Raw genomic sequence first — 21,713 nt, 5'->3', positions numbered from 1 at the left:
ACAAATGCCCTGGCTGGTTCAGTGTCAGGCCAATTGGCTCTTTCTGGTTGCCCTTCACTTCTGCATGGGCAGGCAGGGAGGCCACATTGTCTCCCTCCCCACCAGCAAGCAGCTCTGCATCAGGCCACAGCTGCACCATCCTCTGTGTTCCAGGCCAGAAGACTTGAGGGTGATTAGGACCCTCAAATCCCTGTCCTCAATACCAAGCCAACTATAAGTCCCCCTGACTGCCAGTCTAAGCCCAAGTTCTCCTCACTTGAAAGCCAGTCCTCCCCCCTTTACCACCCCCTCTAGAGCCAACCTATAGCCTGGGGGTTTTGCAGCCAAGACTTGGAACCCCTGAGACTAAGGACCCCGTGAGTGCAGAGCCCCTGCCACCCAACAGCAGCAGCAGCCACCCCACTGATGCCTGGTTTGTGCACTCAGGGTGGAAAATACTTGTTTAGAGAAAGGGTCCTGCTTTGAAGGAAACTGATAACCATTTCTGGAAACTATGAACAGAAACCTTTCCAGTTCCCCTGCTTCCATAACACTCCTGCTTGAGATGGATTACAGCCCTCCTCCATCAGCTCCAGGGATGCTGTACCTCAAGCCCCCAGCAACCAACTCTTCCTGGCTGCTCCCCACTGGCCTGGTGTGGCTGCTCTGCACTCAGCTCCTGCAGCTGGGAAGAGCAGTGACCAGAAGCCTCAGGACTCCAGAGAGCCTTAATGGAGATACTTTCAAAGTCCCATAGCTATGATGGTCTCTGCTGCAGGCTTCTAGGGAAAGCCTTGGTTTAGTTCAAATAAACAAAGGACTTCCAGCTGCTCCTAGCCTCCCAGTTGTGACTATGTCAGTGATGATGATGGGCTTTGCCCTGTGAGGGCCCAGCCTCACCCAGCTTAGCTGCCCACATATGCAATGCCAGCACCTTCTCCTCCTGACACAGGAGGTGGTCCCGATGGCCCTTTGGCATGTGGACTCTGAAGTCAAAGTGCTTAGCTTGGTTCCCAGTCACCCTGGATAGGCCACATTGCCCCACTTCCTAATATGGATGGGTAATAATGCTCATGTCACAAGGGTGACAAGATTACTAAATTCAGGTGAGGTCTTAGGAGAGTCTAGCACAGTGTAAGCACTCACTTAACATTCGCTGTTACAATGTCAGCTTAAATAGCTAACATGCCTGTCCTGCCAGCTGTCCTCAGACCTTGTTTATTTCCCTCATCTCCTTTATCCCAATCTCTCTTTCCTTGATGACATTACAAGAGGCAACATCCAGGAGGAAGGACCTTGTCCACCTCACTTCCTGCAGTAGCTTCAGCACCAGGAATGGTGCCTGCCACACCAGGTGCACAGTTGTCCTTTACTGAAGGAATGAACAAAAGAGGGCAGTGCCAGGAGCAGAGGACATGGATAGAAACGAACACGTGTCCGGTGTGTGGAAGGAGCTTCAGAAATGACTCGGCCTTACATTTAGCAGCGTGTAGCGCAGGACTTCACTGTTCACTAATGATTTAGGAGTTTGGGGACACACTGAATGCTCCTTGAAGACTCTCTCCCCATAATCCCACTTGGGTCTGTAACCTCTGGGGGCCCAGAATGCCACACAGTGACGAATCTTGTCCAGCTCTGAGATTCACAGGGCTGGGTACAAGGAGAGAGGACACAGTCCAGCAGCAGGCTCAGGTTCTGCCAGGCTCGCCTCATTCAACAAACATAATGAGCTGCCTCGGGGAGCCGCAGGGCTCACACACATGCCTGAACAAGGGAATGGCACCCACTGTCCAGATGAGACATGTGATAGCCCTTCTCCATCAGCTCCAGGGATGCTGCACCTCAAAGCCAGGTTCCCTGGCTCGGGGCTGACTGAGCAGCATCCTGTGCACACTGACCCCAGCCCCCTCCACCCCTCTGCAGAGCTGCTCCTCTGGACTGCTGGTCCACTTCCTGGCCCTGGCACCTCCAGCCTACCTTAAGCCCAAGCCAAACTCCACGCTGTGGGGACCAGGACTTCAGTGACTACTTGAGACAGAAGCAAAGGAACAAATGGGTCTGGAACTCTCCCATTCATCTCTTCTGATTCCCCCAAATTCCGTGCATGCGCTCGCTTGCGCTCTCTCTCTCTCTCTCTCTCTCTCTCTCTCTCTCTCTCTCTCTCTCGCCAATTCAAGCCTCTGCTTGGAGTTGGCAAGCAGAATTTCCATTCTGGCTCTGCCACTACAAACTGGGGCAAGTCATTTAGCTTCTATGGCTGTCACTTTTTCCATCTATTAAAATGGAGAGGATGGTATTGACACTTCTCAGGGATGTTGCAGAAATTAAATTTCATAACCCAACCCCCCTCATGGAGTCTAGTGGATCTTGGCATATGGTAGGCAATTAACAAAGGTGGCTTTCTCTCTCTGGTCTTCCTGAAGGCTTTCCTCTGAGTCCTCTTGCTTTCTTTCAGGAAGCCCTTTGATGCAGGGGGCTGCTTCCCCTGGCCATTTGCATATTCCACATGCCTCCCCTTCCAAATCTCCACTATCCAACCTCAGAAACCTAATAGATTTAAGTACATTTTAGAGATGACATCTGTTACCTAAACTCTTGCTTCTAACCACCCAGAAAATGAACCCAGTAGATAATACAGGACCCTGGCTATCCAAACTTCCTTCAGAACCCTGCTCCCCAAGCCCCCGAACAATTACACTGAGGAAATAAGTGTGTGCTGGTGCTGGCTCCAACTATTAATCACACACAGGAATGTCACCTCCAGAGCCTTCTGCTTTGCGTGGGGCATGGGGCATGGCTTAGAGTTCAGTGTTCTTCCCTCAGAGCTATTTTTGGGGTCTTATCAACAAAAGGAGTTCCTATATACTTCAATTGTTTTGGTTACAGTATAAACTGTATGAGTTCTGGGCATTAAAAAACTATCTCCTTTTATTTATTTATCTTAAAGGCATCAAAACTAATAAGAACTCATTATTTGCATCACAGAGAACAAAAAATATCCAACCCATGCATAAAATCCTTGGCCGAATATACCTGATTTTTAAAATTCAGTATTTTTGAAGATTATGTAGAAGAAGAAATAAAGACCCTGATGGATTTAGGGTCAGCATGTTGGCTCTAAGTCCCTGCTGTTTGATGTGAGAAATCCCTTCTGGCCCTCATGTTTTCTCTATGGGTTCATGGCACCTGTTGCAGCAGAACAGTGCTGAATCTTTTTTTCCCCCTTTGTTTCAGATGGTTTCACAAAGTGGTGAAGTTATTCATATCCATGGGTGCTGCTAATTAAGCTCAGCACCCAGGGCAATTGATCGTGGTTTATTAAGTAAGGCAGAAAGCCAGAGTCTACTGCTCACTCATGCATAGCCCCCAGGGTCCATGGTCACTGTCCATCCTGAAGTCCATACGGCCCCCTCTCTCTGCTGCACATCTGTGCTAGGCTCACAGTCTGACAATCCTGACCATTGTCCAGGAGCTCACGATGTCCACACAGGTCTCAGGTGACCTTCTCCCTGGTGCTCTGGAACTAGATCCAGGCACAGTCACAGATCTTGACAGTTAAGCACTAAGTAATTTTTTTTTAAGCAGGTTTCATGAGACAGGTAAAGGTCAAATGGAGCTGTCAGGATTATTAAGCAGGAAGGGTGATCATACCACAGCAGTGTACAAAATATTGCTTCCTTGGGATTCTGCCCGTGATGTGTTTTCTATTGACAAGTGGAGGAGGTATTTGTCCTAGTTCTGGCCTGTTAGGAAATTGATAAAAGTGTCCTCTGTACCAAATAAAACTGCCTGTCCTGAAACATGAACCTCTGCTTTTCTTGACCAAACTAAGCACACAATTATCTGGGCGATCTCAGAAGGTTCCAGAAAAAAAGTGCTGAATCTTTTTTCCCCCTTTGTTTCAGATGGTTTCACAAAGTGGTGAAGTTATTCATATCCATGGGTGCTGCTAATTAAGCTCAGCACCCAGGGCAATTGATCGTGGTTTATTAAGTAAGGCTGGGCACGTCTGGCCACACTCACCTGAACCTCAGAGGCAGGACAGGAGAATTCTAGAGGTGACACCTGTGCCCAGAATGGCTCCCCTCTGGAGCGCTAGGAGCTACACCTCCCAAGCTCCACTGCTATTGCTCCATGGGTGACTGGGTGCTGGCAGAAGCCTGGGAGAAGTCTGGCCATTCAGGATTGCCTATTTTTTGCTGCCAGTTTGCTGGCGGTCAATAATGAGGCCAGTTGGGGACTCAGCCGAAAGAACCACAGGATTGACCTTCAGCCCTGCCTTTCACAGGTGACGAGAGGGAGCGTGGCAAATATCCAGTGATGAACTTTTCCCAGGCCACGAGGCTACGCAGGGAGACAGATGGCTGAGAGCTGGTGCTGAACTTCTTTTTCTTTATATCATGAGACCTCATAAATCAGCTGCCAGGAGGACAAGGTGTCCACAAAGACTTGAGCTACAGGCCCACAGAAAGGCAGAGCCACAGAGGAGCCAAGGGCTCAGCCAAGGCACTGCACACCCATCACCTAAAACATCCTGCCTCAAGCTTCTCACTTGTGAAGTGGAATTCTAAACACTCCGACCTGCACCTCCACAGGGCTGCCGGGAGCAGCGTATGACCTATGGGAGTGGTGCTTTGGGTGACAGCGCTGTACTCTTAGTCACCCCCTCACTCAAGATTTTGCTCTCCTCATTTTCAGTTGCTCATGACTGTCTGAGATCAGAAAATATTAAATGGAAAATTCCAGAAATAAGCAAGTCCCTAAGTTTTAAGTAACTTTTACCACATTCCATTGTTATATTGTTCTATTTTACTATGAGTTTTTGTCATCAATGGCTTACCATTAAAGTTTATCCTAAGTGTGTTTGTACAGGACACAGCACAGCAGGCAGGTGCAGCACTATTGCTGCTTCAGGCATCTGGGGGAACGTCTGGCAATGCGTGGGTGCAGCTCTGCTGAGGCAGGGCCTCCCCTCGGCCTGTGACCTGCCCTGATCGCCAGCTCCAGAGTGAGCCCAAGCCTGAGAGCCACTGCAGAGAGCTGGTCCTCATTCCCTCAGAGGAGGGGATGCTCACAGCCTCTGATCAGCTTTCAGGGTCAGTGCCTCCAGGGGGCACAGTGTGGGTGACAACGGCCATATCAGCCCACCTCTGGTTACCACTGCGCCAGCACCTGGTGCCCTGGGTGTCATGCGGTCCTTATTTCAGGCTACTCCATGACTTAAAAGACTGGGGGTGAGGAGATGTCTGAGGTCCGTCAAATCACCTGTGCAAGATGACCCAAGAGCAAGTGGCAGAAGCCAGGCCTGAACCCCCATGTTCTATATAACAATCCCTCCTCTTATAATGTGCTGTGACCACCCCTCCCATGTGTCACCTCCACCTCTGTCACTTGTCCCTGAGGGGCATTTCTCTTTTCTTTAGATCACCCCATTGTCACACCTAAGAGGCAGTGATGGAGCCACACTCCCACCTGCCCTCATTCCAAAGCGTATCCTGGGGTCTCTGAGGATGGAGGTGCCCGGGGGCTCTACCTCTGACCTACTGTGGCTCAGGTGGGGCGGTGCAGGGCTGTGCTGGGCACCATGGGAGGCCCTACTTGCCCTCCTGCCAGCTAGATGGAGGCTCTTGGACATCAAGGGCTCTCCCGAGTTTCCATCTGCAGAATGGGACCACCTCCCTCACTGGGCCAGTGGGGGTTCAACGAGCTAATGTGTGCAAAGCTCCCCCATAGAGTGCTACAGTCTCGCCCCTCACCTGGGTGCAGGCAAGGCCTCCAGACCTGAGATGGTGGTCTCACCACAGGAGCCCCTTCCCTTTGCCCTGGAGTGCTAGCTTAGTAGCCCCCCCAGCAGGGGGCTTGTGAGAAGCCAGGTGTCAGGAGTTTCCTATGTGCCTAATACCGATCTCCCCGGACCCCGCAGTGGTGAGGATGCTGGAGGCCTGGGGCCTCCTCCAAGACTAAGGCCTGACAGTTTACTTAGCCTCTCAGCCTGTTTCCTCCATAGTAAAGGGGGGGTGAAAAGGCAGTCCTGAGCCCCACACAAGCAGACCTTGGGTCAGGGTCCGAACAGGAGGACAGTTCCTAGCTTATTCCCTGGGGCCCTCACACCCCACTGCCCACCCCCTGCTCACCCCTTCTCCATGCTCTCCTTTCCCCAGCTCTGCCTTCTGGAGGAACTGGGACTTGGAAGCCACACAGCCTCCCACTCTGTAGGCAGGAGGAGGCCAGGGCAGAGACCCACAGGGCAAGGCCCAGGCTACTTGGGGAAAGTCCTGGTTCCCATAGTACCTTTCAATGGCACAGGCTGTGGCCTCGTGGCTGATGGACGAGGAGTAGGTCTGCCACTCTCCCCTGGGCAGCTCTCGAACTTGCACAGTGAAGTACCGGATGGGGGAGGCCCCATCACTGCCTGGAACCCACTGGAGCTGGAGGCTGCGGGCTGTCACTTCCGCCTGGGGCACCAGGAGCTCTCTGGGGGGTGCTGGCCGCTCTGCAACCAAAGGAGGACAGACCAGGGATGGGTGAGAGGGTGCTCTCTACTGTTTCCTGCTGCCTGCTTAGACTTGGTGCATCAGGCACCAAAAGGCTTGTCTCCATGGCTGGGGTGAGGAGGTTGTCTTACAGCTCATTTTGGACATGCCCAGCTTGGAGCTGACTGGAGACTCCTGCTGGCTCCCACAGCAGAGCCAGCCAGAGGTGGGCAGAGGTGAACACCATATGGGCCCCCACCCTCCCACCATCAAGAGCAGGTGTGTGAATGACAGCTGGCTTTGTAGGGGCTAAGACATCTCCTGCCTCATTCAGTCCCTCGGAGTTTGGGCTCAGTACACTCCTAAGCGTGGACTTTCTTTTCCTTGCAGTCAACCAGAGTCTAACTCATTAGCGGCATCTCCTTGGTTCTTCTGAGGGGCAGGGAGCAGGTGCAGGGCAAGATCACCTCTGAGCTACCATGTCTGCGGTGATGAGACTGAGGTATGGGGTGCAGGGTGCATGGGTCCAGCCCAGGCATCACTTTCCTGTCACCCTGGCCTCGTGTCCCATCGATTTCAATAGAGAAACTCCACAGAGGGAGGAATAATTGTTTAATTGTTTATCATGAAGATTATTGATTCTGATTAAAATGTGTGGCGTGTAATAAAGCAGCAATTGATTGTCGGCCCTGCAGTGATGGGTCCGTGAGAAACGCTTCGATCTAACTTCATCAGCAGTCCGATCCTTAGGCACACGCTTTGGCTGCCTGACTTCTCCTGGCCCGAGTAATAGCCGGGCTCCCCCCTGCTTCCAAGGCCCCCCTCTGGACATACTGCCCGCTGGGCTCCGTCTTCCTGAGCTACCAACTGAGGGCCGGGCAGAAAAATCTAAACTCTCTGGGCTGGAGAAGCAGGTGGCTGGGGGGAAGCAGGGTGCAGGGTGGGGAGCAGCGGCCCCCACGCCCTTAGCAGCAGGCCAGTGTGGACCAGGCCATGAGGGTCCACCCACAGGAGGATGTTTGTGTGAGTATTTCTACTCAACTCTGGAGTTGAGCCATGTCTGCCTTTGGCCAGCCGCCATGCTACCCTCTGCTTGAGAGCTGAGTCCTCCTAAATGGTGTTACCCAGAGGAAGACGGCATGGATCAAAGGCCACTAGGCACAGGAGCCAGGGCCTCAGCTGCCACCCCCAGGCCATGACCACTCTCCCCAGTAACAAGGACCCTAAGGACCAGGATGCAGCTCCAGTTCCTGGGAATCTTCCCAGCCCAGGTTTGGCAGGTCGCTTCACCTCTCTGAGCCTCAGCCTCGTCCTCCACTAAAGGACATGGAAAGAGTACCGGCTGCTGGAGGTGTGGGGAGGTGAGGGGCATTTTGGAGAAGCACTTGCCCCCAGGCCAGGCTCACGGGAGGAGCACAGTTGGCCCATTTGAGAAAATATGGGTGAAAACACGTGCACCAGGAAAAGGTGGAGAGGTTTGCTTTGGGAGAGTCACTGATTATTTTCCCCCAACTTCAGACAAAACTTTCCCCTGATAACCAGGGGTGGCAGCAAAGGGAACTGAAGGTGGTCCTTTAAAGGGTCACTGAGTGTGACTGGCCTGTCCCTCCCATCTGCTGCACACTCAGAAGTTCTGGCCTCTCGGTGATGTGAAGACGCCTATAAGGATACCTTCTATCAACAATGCCAACAGACAGCCGCACTGGTGGCATAGCGGATGTGCATTATTGAGTGCTACCACACCCTAAAGGAAATGTCACCACTGTCTCCCTCACTGGGAAACAGGCCTGCTGCTCAGTGATCCACTGGAACTCCCAGAGGAAGACGGGTTTGGCCTTCCCTGAGAGCTTCGGGGCCACTGGGAGAGCTCAACTACGGGAGGGGGAAACCAGCCTTCCCTGCCCTGGTCACAGGCTTGGGGGTAAATGGCACCCAACGTGTGCCAGCTCACAGGGGCCAACTGCCCATCTGTTTTGAGCTCTGCCTCAGTGAAGTCAGACTGGTAGTGCAGAGTGGACGAAGTGTGAGGACTAGCACCCTGGAAGTTAAGAGCATCCCACAGGTGCTGCCTGGGGGCCTCTGGGAAGAGTCGAGTCACAAAGTCAGATCAGGAACAAGTCATCCAAGGAACACCAAGTGCCACACACAGGAGCCTAGGGGACTAGGTGGGTCCTAAGGCCTGGGGAGGGAAGGACCTCAGGCAGAGGAGGACTTGGGCCAAGGTGGGCTCAGAGAGAGGTGGCAGGACCAGGCTATGGGCTTGGGAAGCAGGGAGAAATCAGGCTGTCCTGTTTCTGGGCTGCTGTGGGCTTGGAGTGCAGGGCCCAAGGCCATCTCCTCCTGAGGGTGAGGTGAGATCAGGCTGGGAGGGCTTACCTCTCTTCTCTGTGGTGATGACTGTGGCCTCCAGGGGCTCCCCCCATCCCTGCCTCGTCTTGGCAGACAACCTGAAGATGTAGGCAGACTCTGGGGCCAGCTCGGTGGCCGTGAACTGCCGCACTGTGGCACCAACCTCCACGGTGGTGAATGTGTGGGGGCTGCTGCTGGCCAGGCGGTAGGCGATCTGGTACCCTGAAGGTGAGGTGTGGGGAGGGAAGGAGAGAGCTCAGCCAGCCCTTTGTACATATGCTGGGAAACCCGCCCTCCCACCACCTGTAATTGCTTCTGGATTGAAAACCCAAACGCAGACATTTGTTCCTTCCTGGTTTCTGGAGGTGGTCGAGGTGTGCACTGAAAGGGACATGACACCTACAGTGATGAATGGAGTGGCCTCTGAGTGCAATCCCCCCATGAAGTTTGTTTTACTCTTCATCCCTCACCAGAACAAGGTGGGAAAACAGTTTCATCTTTCCTGAGGATGCTGGCACACGGGGAGAGTGCCACAGGAGCCAGGACCCCAGGTTGTTCTTGACAGGAAGGTGGAGCATGCCCTGCCTGTGGCTTTTTTTTTTTTTTTTTTTGCCCTCTGTGCCCCTCCCATGATGGAGTCCTTCCCCTGCTCTGGCAAAAGAGGGCAGTGCCTGCCCTTGGCAGCTTCTTTCTCATTTGCCAACATAGCACAACCTGCAGTGGGCAAGATTATGCTGGTCTCACCTGTTACACTTCCCCTTCCTCTTATCTTCCCACCACCTGTAACCCTCATGGTTTGCTCAGCAGCCCAGATTTCCTCACCCACTCCCCTGGTGCCGAGATGGGTGGCGCCACTTTAATTCTCCTTCTGTGATTTTTAATCATTTGAGGGAGGGCTGGGCCAGCTCTGGCCATCTCTCCATGTTCCTTGATTATTAAGGGTTCACGGTTGATCAGACATCATTAACGATCAAACCTCTCCAACAGGGCAACCCAGACCCAGCCTGGGTCTGGGCACTGCCTCCTCTGGGCTCTCAGCGTGTGGTCCAGCCACTGTGCCCCCATGCTGATTAAAAACAGAGCAGATGGGGTGCTGGGTGTCCAGAAAACTAATGACAGCCCATGGTTCATGGTAAACAAGGGGGGCACAGAGGGGCATATCAAGCCAGCAGAACTGAATGGGTCCTTGGTTGCTTGACTGGCATGGGCCGTCTGTGGGCGGGCAGCACTGCAGGGTGCGGCAGGCCTTGCCTCCTGACAGGCGGGCTCATGGTACACAGAGTGCATGTCCCCAGCCTCTGTGCTGGACGCAGTGCCTCCTCTGCCTTTGTTCTTCCTGCTTGTAGGTCCTTGAGGCCAGGGTGACTGCGCTAGCTGGCACCTCCCCAGCTCTGCACATTGCTGTTTCTCTGACTGTGTAAGGTGTCTGGCCCAGCTGGCCATACGGAGGTCAGGAGAATGAGTATGTGGAGATCAGACTGAGTGGGGACCCTGACTTAGCTCTAGCCTTTGCCTGTCACATTAGTGTCCGTGTCATCATCACACAGACTGGGGATCAGCAAACTCTGCCTTATCCATAATGATGCCACCTGGAGCCCAGGTATTTGTGGGACCCTGAATTGCTGTGTGGCGACCCTGCCTCATGGACTAGGGCTCTTCTCCCTGACATGGGGAACAGGTATCCTGGGGATCTCCTGGGGTGCCCAAAACTCTGACACGGGTGTTCTGCCCGAAGCCTTCCCCTTCCCATCCCATTTGAAGACAATGGACTGGCAGCCCAGGGAAGGCTGGCAGGCCACTCCTTCCTCCTTAGTCATGCTTAGTCATGGGGTGAGGACCTTGAAGCTTGTGGAGCCAGTCTCAGGCCTTCAGAGACTTGTGGGCACTCAGCATCCTGAAAATGAGGGAGATAGCTGCTGTGGCTGAGCAGGCCACATGCAGGGCCCCTGCTGGGCTCCCAAAGCCCCTCCCACACCCCCAGCCTCACAGCAGCCTTAGAGGGTGGCTGGTGAGGAGGCAATGGTACATGAGAGGTTATGGGGTTTGCTCAAGGTCACTGAGAACTGGAGCCCGGGTCTGTCTCACCCTTCCTTAAAAAGAACCTACGCCCATCTCTCAGCAAGGGGACAGGCCCTCAAGGGCCCTGCTGATCTAGACCATGCTCCCTGTAGTACTGGATGAGGGGATTTTCCAATAGCAACAGTGCTCCACAAGAAGTGCAGGTATTCTGGAGGCTGAGACTCAGGTTCTGCATGTTTCCTTCTGTCACTCATGTAACAGTGTCACCCCCTCTGACCCTCAGTCTATTGAGCTGTATGGGGGACAACAGGAAACACTCACAGGGCTTCTGGGGTTACATAACCTACAACCGACATAGCCTCCTTGTACAGCCATTCTTGGCCTTGATGTGGTCGCAAATCAGTAGCTGTCCCTTTGCTCAAGGTGTTCTGGTGGCATCTCATGATGCTCACGGGGTTGTTTTTCCATGAGGGTCCCTGGTCCTGCCAGGCACCAATGCTAACACAGTTCTGCAGAAGCCATAGGCCTTGCAGCTCCAGGTCACAACAGTGACCACCCATCAGAGGCAGCATGGGGACACCAAGCAGGTATGCAAGACATGCTCAAGCTCCCGGCCTGACCCCAAAGGAGCTGGGACAAGTGCTTAGCTTCCCTCACTTCGGCTATAATATAGTAGCAAAGCCCCGACTCTGGGACCTTGGACCTCTTCCTCCTTGAGTCAGCTACATCTGCTCGTGCTCAGCCCTGAGGAGATGCACATCAGGTAACTGTAAGTGGGTCCTCCCCCGGAAGTACGTAGTTTCCAACAGCTTCCTGCTTCCAAGTGCCTGATTCTAGGTCATCTGGCAGGAAGCAGCATATCTGGTTATGGAATCAATATGCATTTTTGAAAACTTCCAGGCTTAAGTTGCCTTTTTAAAAAGGCATTAAAATGTTATAATGTGTTGTTATTACTTTTTAAATTACTTTATATTCACATGGCTCAAAGATTATGTAAAACGCAAAGAAAATAGTGTAAAGCGTTTCTCTGGTGCCTGCCCTCCGTACCTCCCTGAGCCTCTCTTCCATGCAAGCATTGCTGGTTTCTTGGGTGTTTTTCTGGTGATAATCTAAGAATACGAGAGCAGAGTGCTTAGGATGACAGCCTCATTCTTTCCTGCACATGAGAGCACATCAGTCATCCAGTCCTGTGCGTGGCTTCTCTCATTAGCATCTCTATACTTGTCATTTGCTTGGATGGATGTGGGTTTTTCCTTCTCATCCTTTTGGATGGTTTATCATTTATTTTTGGTTCTTCCAGTTCTTACCCTCAGATTTACAGGTTATGCAGATTTACAGGTTATGCCATCTCCTCAGTCGTTGGCTTCTCGAGACAGCATCTGATAACTCGTCACCATGAATGATGATGAAATTAGCCTTGTTCCCCTTCTTTCTACCTCTATCTTTTCTGTCACACAATTTTGGTTCAGTATATTACTGCTTTCCTTTTTCCTTGTATTTGCCTTTATACACTTAAATGCATTTATATCTCTATTATCTGGTAAAGCTCTGAATTGTATCTTTTGAGAGTCACCTACTGCCTGAGAGATATAAACCAGTGTTCTCGCGTTACACTGACCTCCTCAATATGTCCACCTCTGGCTTTCAGAATCACACGATTATTCTCAAGGTGCTGATATTTGGAGAATTTGCACTTCCGTTGTGTGATCAGGGGTTGTGGGTGCACAGTGATGACGGCTTTCAGCAGAGGTTTAAGAGGCACATGGGAGGGATCAAAGCTGGAGGAAATGGCCAGCCTCTGCCCTAGGGAAGTGAGGTGTGTACAGGATCTCAGGGGCCTAAGCAGGCCTCATCATGGACCAGGTGTCAGTTAGCAAAATGAGTTACACAAGGAACTTCTACCTGACCATTTGAGCACAATCAGGCTGTGGCTGGTACAAGAAGCAACTGACCAAGACCCAATGCCATTGTCCCATGCATATATTAAGGAAACCAAAGAAAAGTATTTTGCAATAAATAAACAAAATTTTACAACCAAGCAAGAAGTCTACACTGGCAGACATAACATGACCAATAAGACCATGATCAAATATAGTGTTTTAGAATCATCAAGAATATTGTGCAAGCTGGGCATGATGGGCACGTCTGTAATTCTAGTCACTTGGGAGGCTGAGGCAGAAGGATCATAAGATCAAGGCCAGCCTCAGCAACTTAGAAGACAGAGTTTGTCTTGAGAAAAAAACAAAAAAAGGCTATGGATACAGCTCTGGGATAAAGTGCCCCAGGTTCTATCCCCAGTACCACCATCAAAAACAAGCAAACAATAAAAACAAAAATGAAACCAAACCCCTGATTAGTATGAATTCAGGTACTTGAATGTTGTTCCTGGGGATAGATATAAATCATTCCTAGAGAAGCACAAATTAAGTCTGTAACAACAACAGATGAGTGCTGTACATCTGTGGTCTATTTCCTGTGCCCTGCACACTGAAGACCAGGGAAGGATCACCTTGCTGGTTCTGCCCAGGTCTAACTGAGCAAATTTCTCCTCAGTGTGCAAAAAGCCTGCATTTTCCTAAGACAGAGAAGTGGAACTGACCTGGTGCTGCTGGCTCTTCAGGCTCCTGCCCATTGCAGAGGCCTGGCCCTGCCACACCTCCCACTGTCGATCACCCCGTGGCTTCCCAGGTCCGCCCCTACCTGCCAGTGCACCCCTCGAACCGCCAATGGGTGTTAGCTCCCTTTCTGTTATTTTGCATTTTGCAGAGTTGTGTGTGATCAAGTCTCCTCTCTAAAACCCCAATTGCCTTTCAACTAAGAAGTTTGAATTAATGAGGTATTATTTATTTTTAGGACCAGGACATGAGTACAGATGTGCTTTTGTCATAGTTTAATCTTCATTATTTTATCACAGTTTATCTCTACTTAGATTCTTCTGTTGCTAGAGGTACTAATCCTGCGATGAATTGAAGATTGTGTTCAAAGGCTAATCTTTGTGAATCACAGAATTGGGGGATTAAGTGGAAACTAGTCTCTCCTTGCCAAGCCAGAACCTCCTTCCCATCAAAGGCTCCACCCTAACTCTCCATCCTTCCCAGGGTAACCTATGACCTCAGATCACAGGAATGGGAGAGAAGGCTTTAGCGCTGTACAACAGGGTAAAGTATTTATCGACCAGTTCCCAGTGATCACTGGCTCAGGACTGCAGGGTGGGATGGGGGAGGACCCCTAAATGTCTGACCCAATCCTCAGAGCCCAGAGGCTTCAGCAGTCAGAGGCAGGGTTGCAGGTTGTAGACACTGGGCATCTGGGGCTGTCAGACATGGATCTACAATAAGGTCACCTTACACTCAGACACAACTACTACTTACTTCTACTACTTACTTGAAATTTTTTTTTCTTTTTTGGATGATCATTTTTCCATGAATTTTTGAAAACAACTGAAGTTTTACTCTAAATATGGCTTTTTCATTCTGAGATTTCTGTAAAACATCAAAGGCATGCTTTTCCCTTCAGAAATGGGAGTTTTAATGACTGTTTAATATAGTCAACCCTCTGTATCTGTGGATGCACGTTCTTAGATTCAACCAGCTGAGGATCAAAAACATTCAGAAAATAATTCCATCTGTATTAAACATGTACAGACTTTTCCCTTTGTCATTATCTCCTAAATAATGCAGTCTAATCACGATTTACAAAGCATTCATTCGGAATTAGGTATTATAAGTTATCTGGAGGTGATTTAAAGTACACAGAAGGACTACACCTGCCAGTTTACAGTGGGGACTTGAGAACTGATGGAGTTTAGTATCTGTGGGGTCCCAGACCAACCCTCTAGGATTATAGAAAGGTGTCTGTGTTGCCTTGAATGGGCCTTCATCACATGTTGCCAACAGCTGGGTAGGAAGCGGGTCTTTGCCACCCTTGTCTCTTCAGAAATTTCTAGTTTCTGGTGCTGGAGCACAGAGAGGATGACATCTAACTGGTACAGTGGCTGTAAAGACTCAGTAGGTAATGCATGTAAATTGCAAACACAATGTCATTTGTTCCTAATTGCAGCAAATCTGGGTTATTATTTTTTCTCGCTGATCCAGGTCCCACACTGAGCCACTGGGAGGAGATTCCTCAGCCTCTGGTTATATTTGCACTTTCCTATTATATCCTCTTAAATAAAGATGTTATCATTTTTAGTTCCCACATCATGGTCTGTTAAACATAAAGATTAATACTTATATCTTACCCTGACACGTTTAAAAGGCTCACTCGCTGAACAATAGAAGGGTTTTTCCTGGGCGTATGTGGCAAAAAAAAAAAAAGGCAGTCGTGTAATAGTCCTAGCATTTTTAGAGAAAATGATAGATGGTATTAGAGATAAGAGCGTTTACGTGGAAGAGGTTGGTTATGTAATTATGGCCAGAGCCAGATCAGAAACATTAGCGCGCTGAATTTCAGCAAGGCAAGGTCAGAAGGCCACGGTGTGCATTAGGAAAGAATGAATACACTGAATCAATAGGAGGGCCAAGTGCGGCCTGAGAGAAGCCTGTTGTTAAGGTTATGGGTGTATTATGATAATACAGGTATTCAAAAGAAGCAAGGCCAAGCACGAGGAGCATCGATCCAAAATGAAGATTAAAACACCCAGCAAGTGGCTTGTGAGGGTTTCTGAATCCACCTGGAAGACAGAGGGGGCACTGTGCACCTAGAAAAAGAGGTGAGTGTGAGTGTGAGATGTGTTCTAGAACGAGAGACACAGAGAGGAGACTCCAGGAAGATAAGGCCACAGACTGCAAGCCCCATGGGCCTCAGTTCCTTGAAGCCTGCTGCCAGGGAGCTGCACAACCATTCGGGGCTCCATCCAGACATCTGGGGTACTGCAAGCATTTCATGGGTTGTGCTGTCACTCAGCAAAGAAAAGGCATCAGTTTGAGTCACCCTAATGCTCAGGTCCGCAGAGCAAGGCCACCAGCAGGGCATAGTGCTGCTGACCTTAGTAGCACTGGGAGGCAGAGACACCCCCACCAACCTCCAGGAAGAGGGCAGAGAAGCTACAAGTGGCCAAATGGCCGTAGGCAGCTCATGGGCCTAGCAGATGCCCGTTGGCTGTTGGTCTTCCCGTTTGCCCACTTGAGGCTCGGGGCACACAAATGCCTCAGGGAGTCCAAAGGAGGAGTCTGCAAACATGGATCATATTCAAATGGGTCCCTAGTTCTCAGCAGAGTTCTTGTGCACCCTTGGTAAAAAGCTCAAGGTAATTGTTAGGCCCTGGGTGGGCAGGAGGCCTTCTGATGGGCATGGAGGCAGAGGCAGAATCTGGAGTGTTGGGTAGGGTGGGCTCAGGGATCTGAAGGGCATGTGCATTTCCTCTAGCTTAAGAGCATTAAAGAGTCCATGTCTGGCAAGTGAGGAGGGATGGTTATACTCAGGAAGCTCTGCACATCCCCCCAAGGATGGTCCAAAATGCTAAGAACTCTCCATAGTAAAATATTTACTCAAATAAGCAAGTGTTTTTCCCTCCAGGTGCTTGCTGATGTTTCCTGCTGTTAATCTCTTTTGGAAATGCAAGAACATGTTTTGATATAGATTACAAAAGTGGGAGCTGCAGAGGTGTTTACACACTCGGAAGGCTGCGCTGCCAGAGCGGAGGCATTGATTCGTTTTCTAGACATAAAGTGAGTCATGCAAAGAGACAGATTCCTTCCTCCCCCATGACCCCCAGCCGGAATCTCTGGGAATTGTTTTGCCATCTTGCCGACAGCATCTATAATTTGGTGCACTGGCTGTAGGAACACACAGGTGAGGTGTAACCCAGACAACATCCGTTGCAGCCAAATGCCATTACAGCAAGGGACGCTCAAATGGGGTGCCTTCTGCAGTACAGGTGGACCCAGTGCTACCTGATTTAGCACCTCTCTTTTCACAGTTGGGGTCCTCTTCTTACCTGGACTTTATGATTTTCAGTGACTTCCCAGAGATTCCGAATCAAAATCAAAACTTCCCAGCACACATCAGGGACATTCTGTGACCCAAATTGCTTTCCTAGGCTTTCTTTTTTCCCTTAGCATGAACCCCTAGCTCCAGCAACCAGATAGAAAACAAGGCAATGAAACATGTCTTTGGTGTCAACAAAGTAAATACCTGCACAGGCCAAGCCTAGCATGACACGGAGAGCTGCCAGCCAGCCCTGGGCACAGGGGGCCTTAAGCTAGGAGCGTTCAAACCGTAAATATGACAAACACTGACTACGTGGCAAGCATTGTTCTGAGTTCTCTATGTGCAACTCATCAGATGTAATGACGAGGCCCAAATGTCACTCATCTCCTAGGAATGGGGAAACTGAGGCATAGGAATGCCAAACAACTTGCATAAATTCACTCAAACAGTAAATTGTAGGCTGAGGTCTGCACTTCAGCATGGCTTCCAGGTAGGAAAACTCATCGCCTTTCCCATCATGCCCGTCGGTAAACCAGCACTTAAAATTTACAGGGGACATCTGCCATAAGTCTTCCAAGAGGAGCAGAGCTCCCCAGGGAAGGGGGTCCTCCAGGTAAGAAACAGGCCAGAACCTTGGCTCAGAGCCTGTTGAGGTCAGGGCCTCCTAAGTTTGCAAGACCTGTGTGGGCCATTTAAAGTTGCAGCATCAAAGAGACCACAGGTCACCGGGCAAGAGAACACAACTGAAACGCTAACTGCCATACAGCCACAAAAGGGGAACACAGGCAGGCAGCCCTAGACGCCTGCCATATGTGGCACATTGTGGCTACTCCCTTTTCTTATTACTTCAACCAATCTGCAACAAGTAGCCCTGTGCCCAGGTGCAGGGATTGCTTTCAGGAGTGCTGTGGAGAAGTGGAGACCTCTGCGACAGCGGGAGGGGCACACACCTTCCAGGTGTGGCCACTTGCCCTCAGAGGGTGGTGCAGTCCTAACCTGAGAGGTCCTACTCCTCCACATCCTCGTGTCTGGTGTCATCAGACTTCAGGTTTGGAGTCTGATACATGTGAATTGTGAATTGGTGCCTTTCATTTAATAGTACTTTTATAATCAGAAAAACAAATGTTAAAGACACTCTGAAAAGTAAATGACAAGACTTGCAAGTGAGCCAAGAGTCCCATCTGGATGGCGAGACTTGCTTGGGCTGTGCCAGGAGAGCAAGGTGCTGGGGGGTGAGGGAGAGGTGCCTACTAGAGAGCCATGCACACGAGGGAGGTGGTGGGACTCCTAGGCAGAGGATGGGAGGGTCTGAAGAGAATGTGAAAGTTTTTCCCACAAAAACCCAAGTGGAAATTTCATCCCCATTGTGAGGTATTAAGGGGTGGAAGCAGGTGGGACTTTCAAGAAGGGATGAGGGTATGCTGTCATCAATGGGCAAATCTGTTCAGGGAGTCCTGGATTCATGGGTTAATGGCTCCACTGCAGAGTGAGGTTGTCATAAAAGCCAGTTAGGTGCACATTCACAAGTGTCCCCATCATTATGCAATGCCCTGGGCAGGGTCAGGACTCTGCAGAGTCCCCAGGAGCAAGAAGGGCCTCACCAGAGGTGGCCCCTCCAGCTTGGACCTCCCAGCCTCCAGAATCTGGAGAAACCTTTGTTCTGTGTGAGCTGGTTTTAATATTATATTTATTATTTCATCTTCTGTTGGACCAGAAGAAGCTGCAGGTCCTTTAGGTCCAGTCTCACTGTCCAAATGGGACTCTCAGCTAGCATTTACATCTTGTTATTTCCTTTTCAGGGTGTCTTTAACATTTGTTTTTCTGATTATAAAAGCACTTTGAACTGAAGCTGATAAATCTTTATAAATTACTCAGTCCATGGTATTCAATTATAGCAACAGATACCAAACCAAGAGGACATCTGCCCTGAGTCTTCCAGGAGGAGCAGAGCTCCCCAGAGAAGGGGGTCCTCCAGGTAAGGAGCAGGCCAGCACCCTGGCTCAGAGCCTATTGAGGTCAAAGCCTCCCATGTTTGCAAGAAAGACCTGTATGGGCCATTTAAAGTTGCAGCATCAAATAGACCACAGGTCGCAGGGCAAGAGAGCATAGTTGAGATGCTAACTTACAGTCCCCAGTCTGCCATACAGCCCTAAACTATAGAGTGGATTCTGGCAGTGCAGTCCCACTATAGGGCACACACAGAAGTGATCAGAGAATCAGCCATGGCTGGGTGGGTCGCCATGGCTGGGTGGGTCACCGGGGCTGCATCTTCTCAGAGCCCACAGTTCTGCAGGCTCCTGGGACTGTAAGCAACAGATCAGAAGTTCACATTCTTCAGCTCTAAAAAATCTCCTCCATCTCACTTCAGCGGGCTGGGATCACTCCTGGGTAATCAGACAGCTGACCCTGTTTGTTCCAGAAAAGGCTGCACCTGGGTGTGGCCTTGCCTGAATGTGGGCAAACCTCTCCACCCTGTGTATTTACTTTGCAGGTCTGGGCTTATGGTGCAGTTCCCAGAGGCCGCCTGCAGCCCTTCTCAGTAGGAACAACCCTGAAACATTTGTTTCAACAGGAGCTCCTACAGCTGTGATGGGGCAGCCAGGACCTGGGATTCCAAAGGTCTCCCAGTTCAGAAAGTAAAAAGAAAAGAAATGCTATCCTCATAGCAATATTTCTATCCGGAAGCTGCAGGAGCCCCACACGGAAGGGTCTGATGAACACAGGCCTCTGCCTTCTTGTGTGCGTGACATAGGAGCACTCCAGGCCCATCCTAATGAAACAAGTACTCCATAAACACCACCCTCTCAAGCCCCTTCTCTTGACAGCCAAAATTGTCACCTAGAAAACAAATCTGATCATGTAATTTTCCTGCCCCGAGTTGGTGGGTGACTCTCCACTGCACTCAGTACAGGGTTTTAAAATCTAAAAAAACGGAAGCGAAACACTTTCTTTAAACCAAATCTTAGATTCCCAAGATCAAAACCAGCTAAAAATAGTGACTGTAAGTTCATATTTCTAATTCCACTGGAAGTCACCTAGAACACAAGCTAACCTAATGGAGGGTCTCCCCGCATCAAGATTAGGTGACTGTCATATTTGTGTGCTGACCTGGGTATGGAATGATATTCTGTGCTTTCATCTCTGCCTTTAAATGCCCATTTTAAGTCTGTCACACACTCTCCAGTGCACAGTACAGCACTCACCTCAGTCCCCAGCCTGGCCTGGCCCAGTCCTTGGATCTGTCTGCCAACAGGCTTCTGTTCTGGGTCAGCAGATGCCCCTTTCCCTTTTTTCCAGAGCTACAAATCCACTCATTCTCAAGATCCAGCTCAAAAGTAGCCTTCTGCCCACTTACCCACCCTAAAGGAGTGGCTTGCCATGGATGGGGGCATTTAATGAATCTCTCTCAGGTCACTTACTGTGTGGTACTGTCACTTGTATTGTCTCCCTGATGGGACATGGGCATCTGGAGGATGGGCAGGTTTTATTCATGCCTGCTTCCCCCTATGCATGCAATGTTTGGTACTAGAGTCCTTAGTTTGTCTCAGTGAGAAGGGTAAATAAAGGGTAAATAGTTAAAAATATAATTTGCTGCCTTTGGGAAGTTAGGAAAAATTAAGGCCTTTCATCAATATTGCTTCCCTGAATGAAAAATTAAATATGAACAAATTTCCTGGGACCTGAGGCCTGCACTTGATCTCAGTGGCTTTCAGCCTCAATGCAGAGGAGCTGTGTCCTGGAGCTGGGGCTGGAGGCCCAGGTCCACATGGTCTGTGAAAAAGTAGCCACTGATTTCCAAAACACGGCCAACAACCCAGAGTAGACGCAGGATGAATTACAAATGGCACTGTTGTGAATCCTGTGCAAATGGAAGAAATTCTGGGCTAACAAAATGTAAATTCATTCCACAAAAAACCTTTAGTGCATAAGCTCAGGAGACAGTCAAGGGTCCATGATCATCTCAGTTCAGAAAATTCTACATTGCTCCTGAAGGGGTTTGTCTTTACCCTTGTAACTATCTAATAAAAATAGGAGAAAGTAATCTAGTTGTCATTTCACTCTTTCCCGCCGCTCCTTACCCAGAATCACGCCATTGGGTTCCTCTGGGGGTTGCCACACGATCCGCACTGCCGTGAGCCTCACCTCGGGGAACACCAGCCTCACAGGAGGGCCTGGAGCTGGGAGAAACACAGGATGTGGATGCACATAGGATCTGAGGCCAGTTGTGCACTACTTCTGGGACACTGCTCATGGTGGAACATGCGGAAGCTTTTGATGAATCACTTTTGGAATCTTCATGGCTTTGTGTGGCTCCCTAACAATTTTGGAAAAACACCTCATTTTTAATTCTACCCATCTGCTTTCCAAGTTTTCCAAGTTTCGAAAGCAGTGCTCATAAACTACTCAGGGAGTGGTGCAAATGCAGCTAGTATACTGCAAAACTAGTCCCCTGGCCACTAATAATAATTCTGCAGAGTGTGCAGCCAGTTGGAAGAAGATGATACTAATCTGAGCTCAGACTCCTTTACTGGGTTTGAGAGTGGGTGTGAGACAAGGCATCCTCAAATCCCTTCCAACTCTAAGTGGAGGTTAAACTATTGATGAAGCAACATGTTGGCAATCAATGCTTTATCTCTTATGCATGCCACCCCTCCCCTGCCTTGTCCTAGAAAATTAAGAGTTGATGTGCCCAAATGCATATAATAATTTTCTGTGGTTCAGTGCACTGATAATTCAAAAAGCAGTTGTGTATTGTGGAACCACTGAATAATAGGGTCATAACCCTCATAAAATTTATTTGCTTAAATGAATAGACAAGTTAGTGTGTGGCCAGAATGGGAAATTCTTGTTGGACTTAATCATGGATTGATTCCGGGTAAGAGGCCATGGGCACGTGACAATCAATACAGAAACAGAACGAGGAGGCCCACAACAGCCACTGTGGACAGCTGAATTCTTCCT

At 49.9% G+C, this 21,713-nt stretch overlaps 1 protein-coding gene across 2 annotated transcripts in view; it reads right to left on the bottom strand.

Annotated features, from left to right (window-relative positions):
• Sdk1 (sidekick cell adhesion molecule 1) overlaps window positions 1-21,713 on the bottom strand; it is an 893,409-nt gene that overhangs the window by 87,154 nt on the left and 784,542 nt on the right. For both annotated transcript variants that reach the window (XM_058582451.1, XM_058582452.1), the window contains 3 exons: window positions 20,831-20,929; window positions 8,829-9,023; window positions 6,271-6,472 (listed from right to left, as the gene is read on the bottom strand). In XM_058582451.1, coding sequence (XP_058438434.1) covers window positions 6,271-6,472; window positions 8,829-9,023; window positions 20,831-20,929 — 496 coding nt within the window. The remainder of the gene's footprint in view (window positions 1-6,270; window positions 6,473-8,828; window positions 9,024-20,830; window positions 20,930-21,713) is intronic.

The sequence above is a fragment of the Marmota monax genome, unplaced genomic scaffold, assembly GCF_021218885.2.
Source record: "Marmota monax isolate L192 unplaced genomic scaffold, Marmota_monax_Labrador192_F-V1.1 WCK01_AAM20220418_F8-fsc00148, whole genome shotgun sequence".
NCBI lineage: Eukaryota > Metazoa > Chordata > Mammalia > Rodentia > Sciuridae > Marmota > Marmota monax.
Note: the sequence above shows the minus strand (reverse complement) of the source record. Positions and strands in the feature narration are given on the sequence as shown.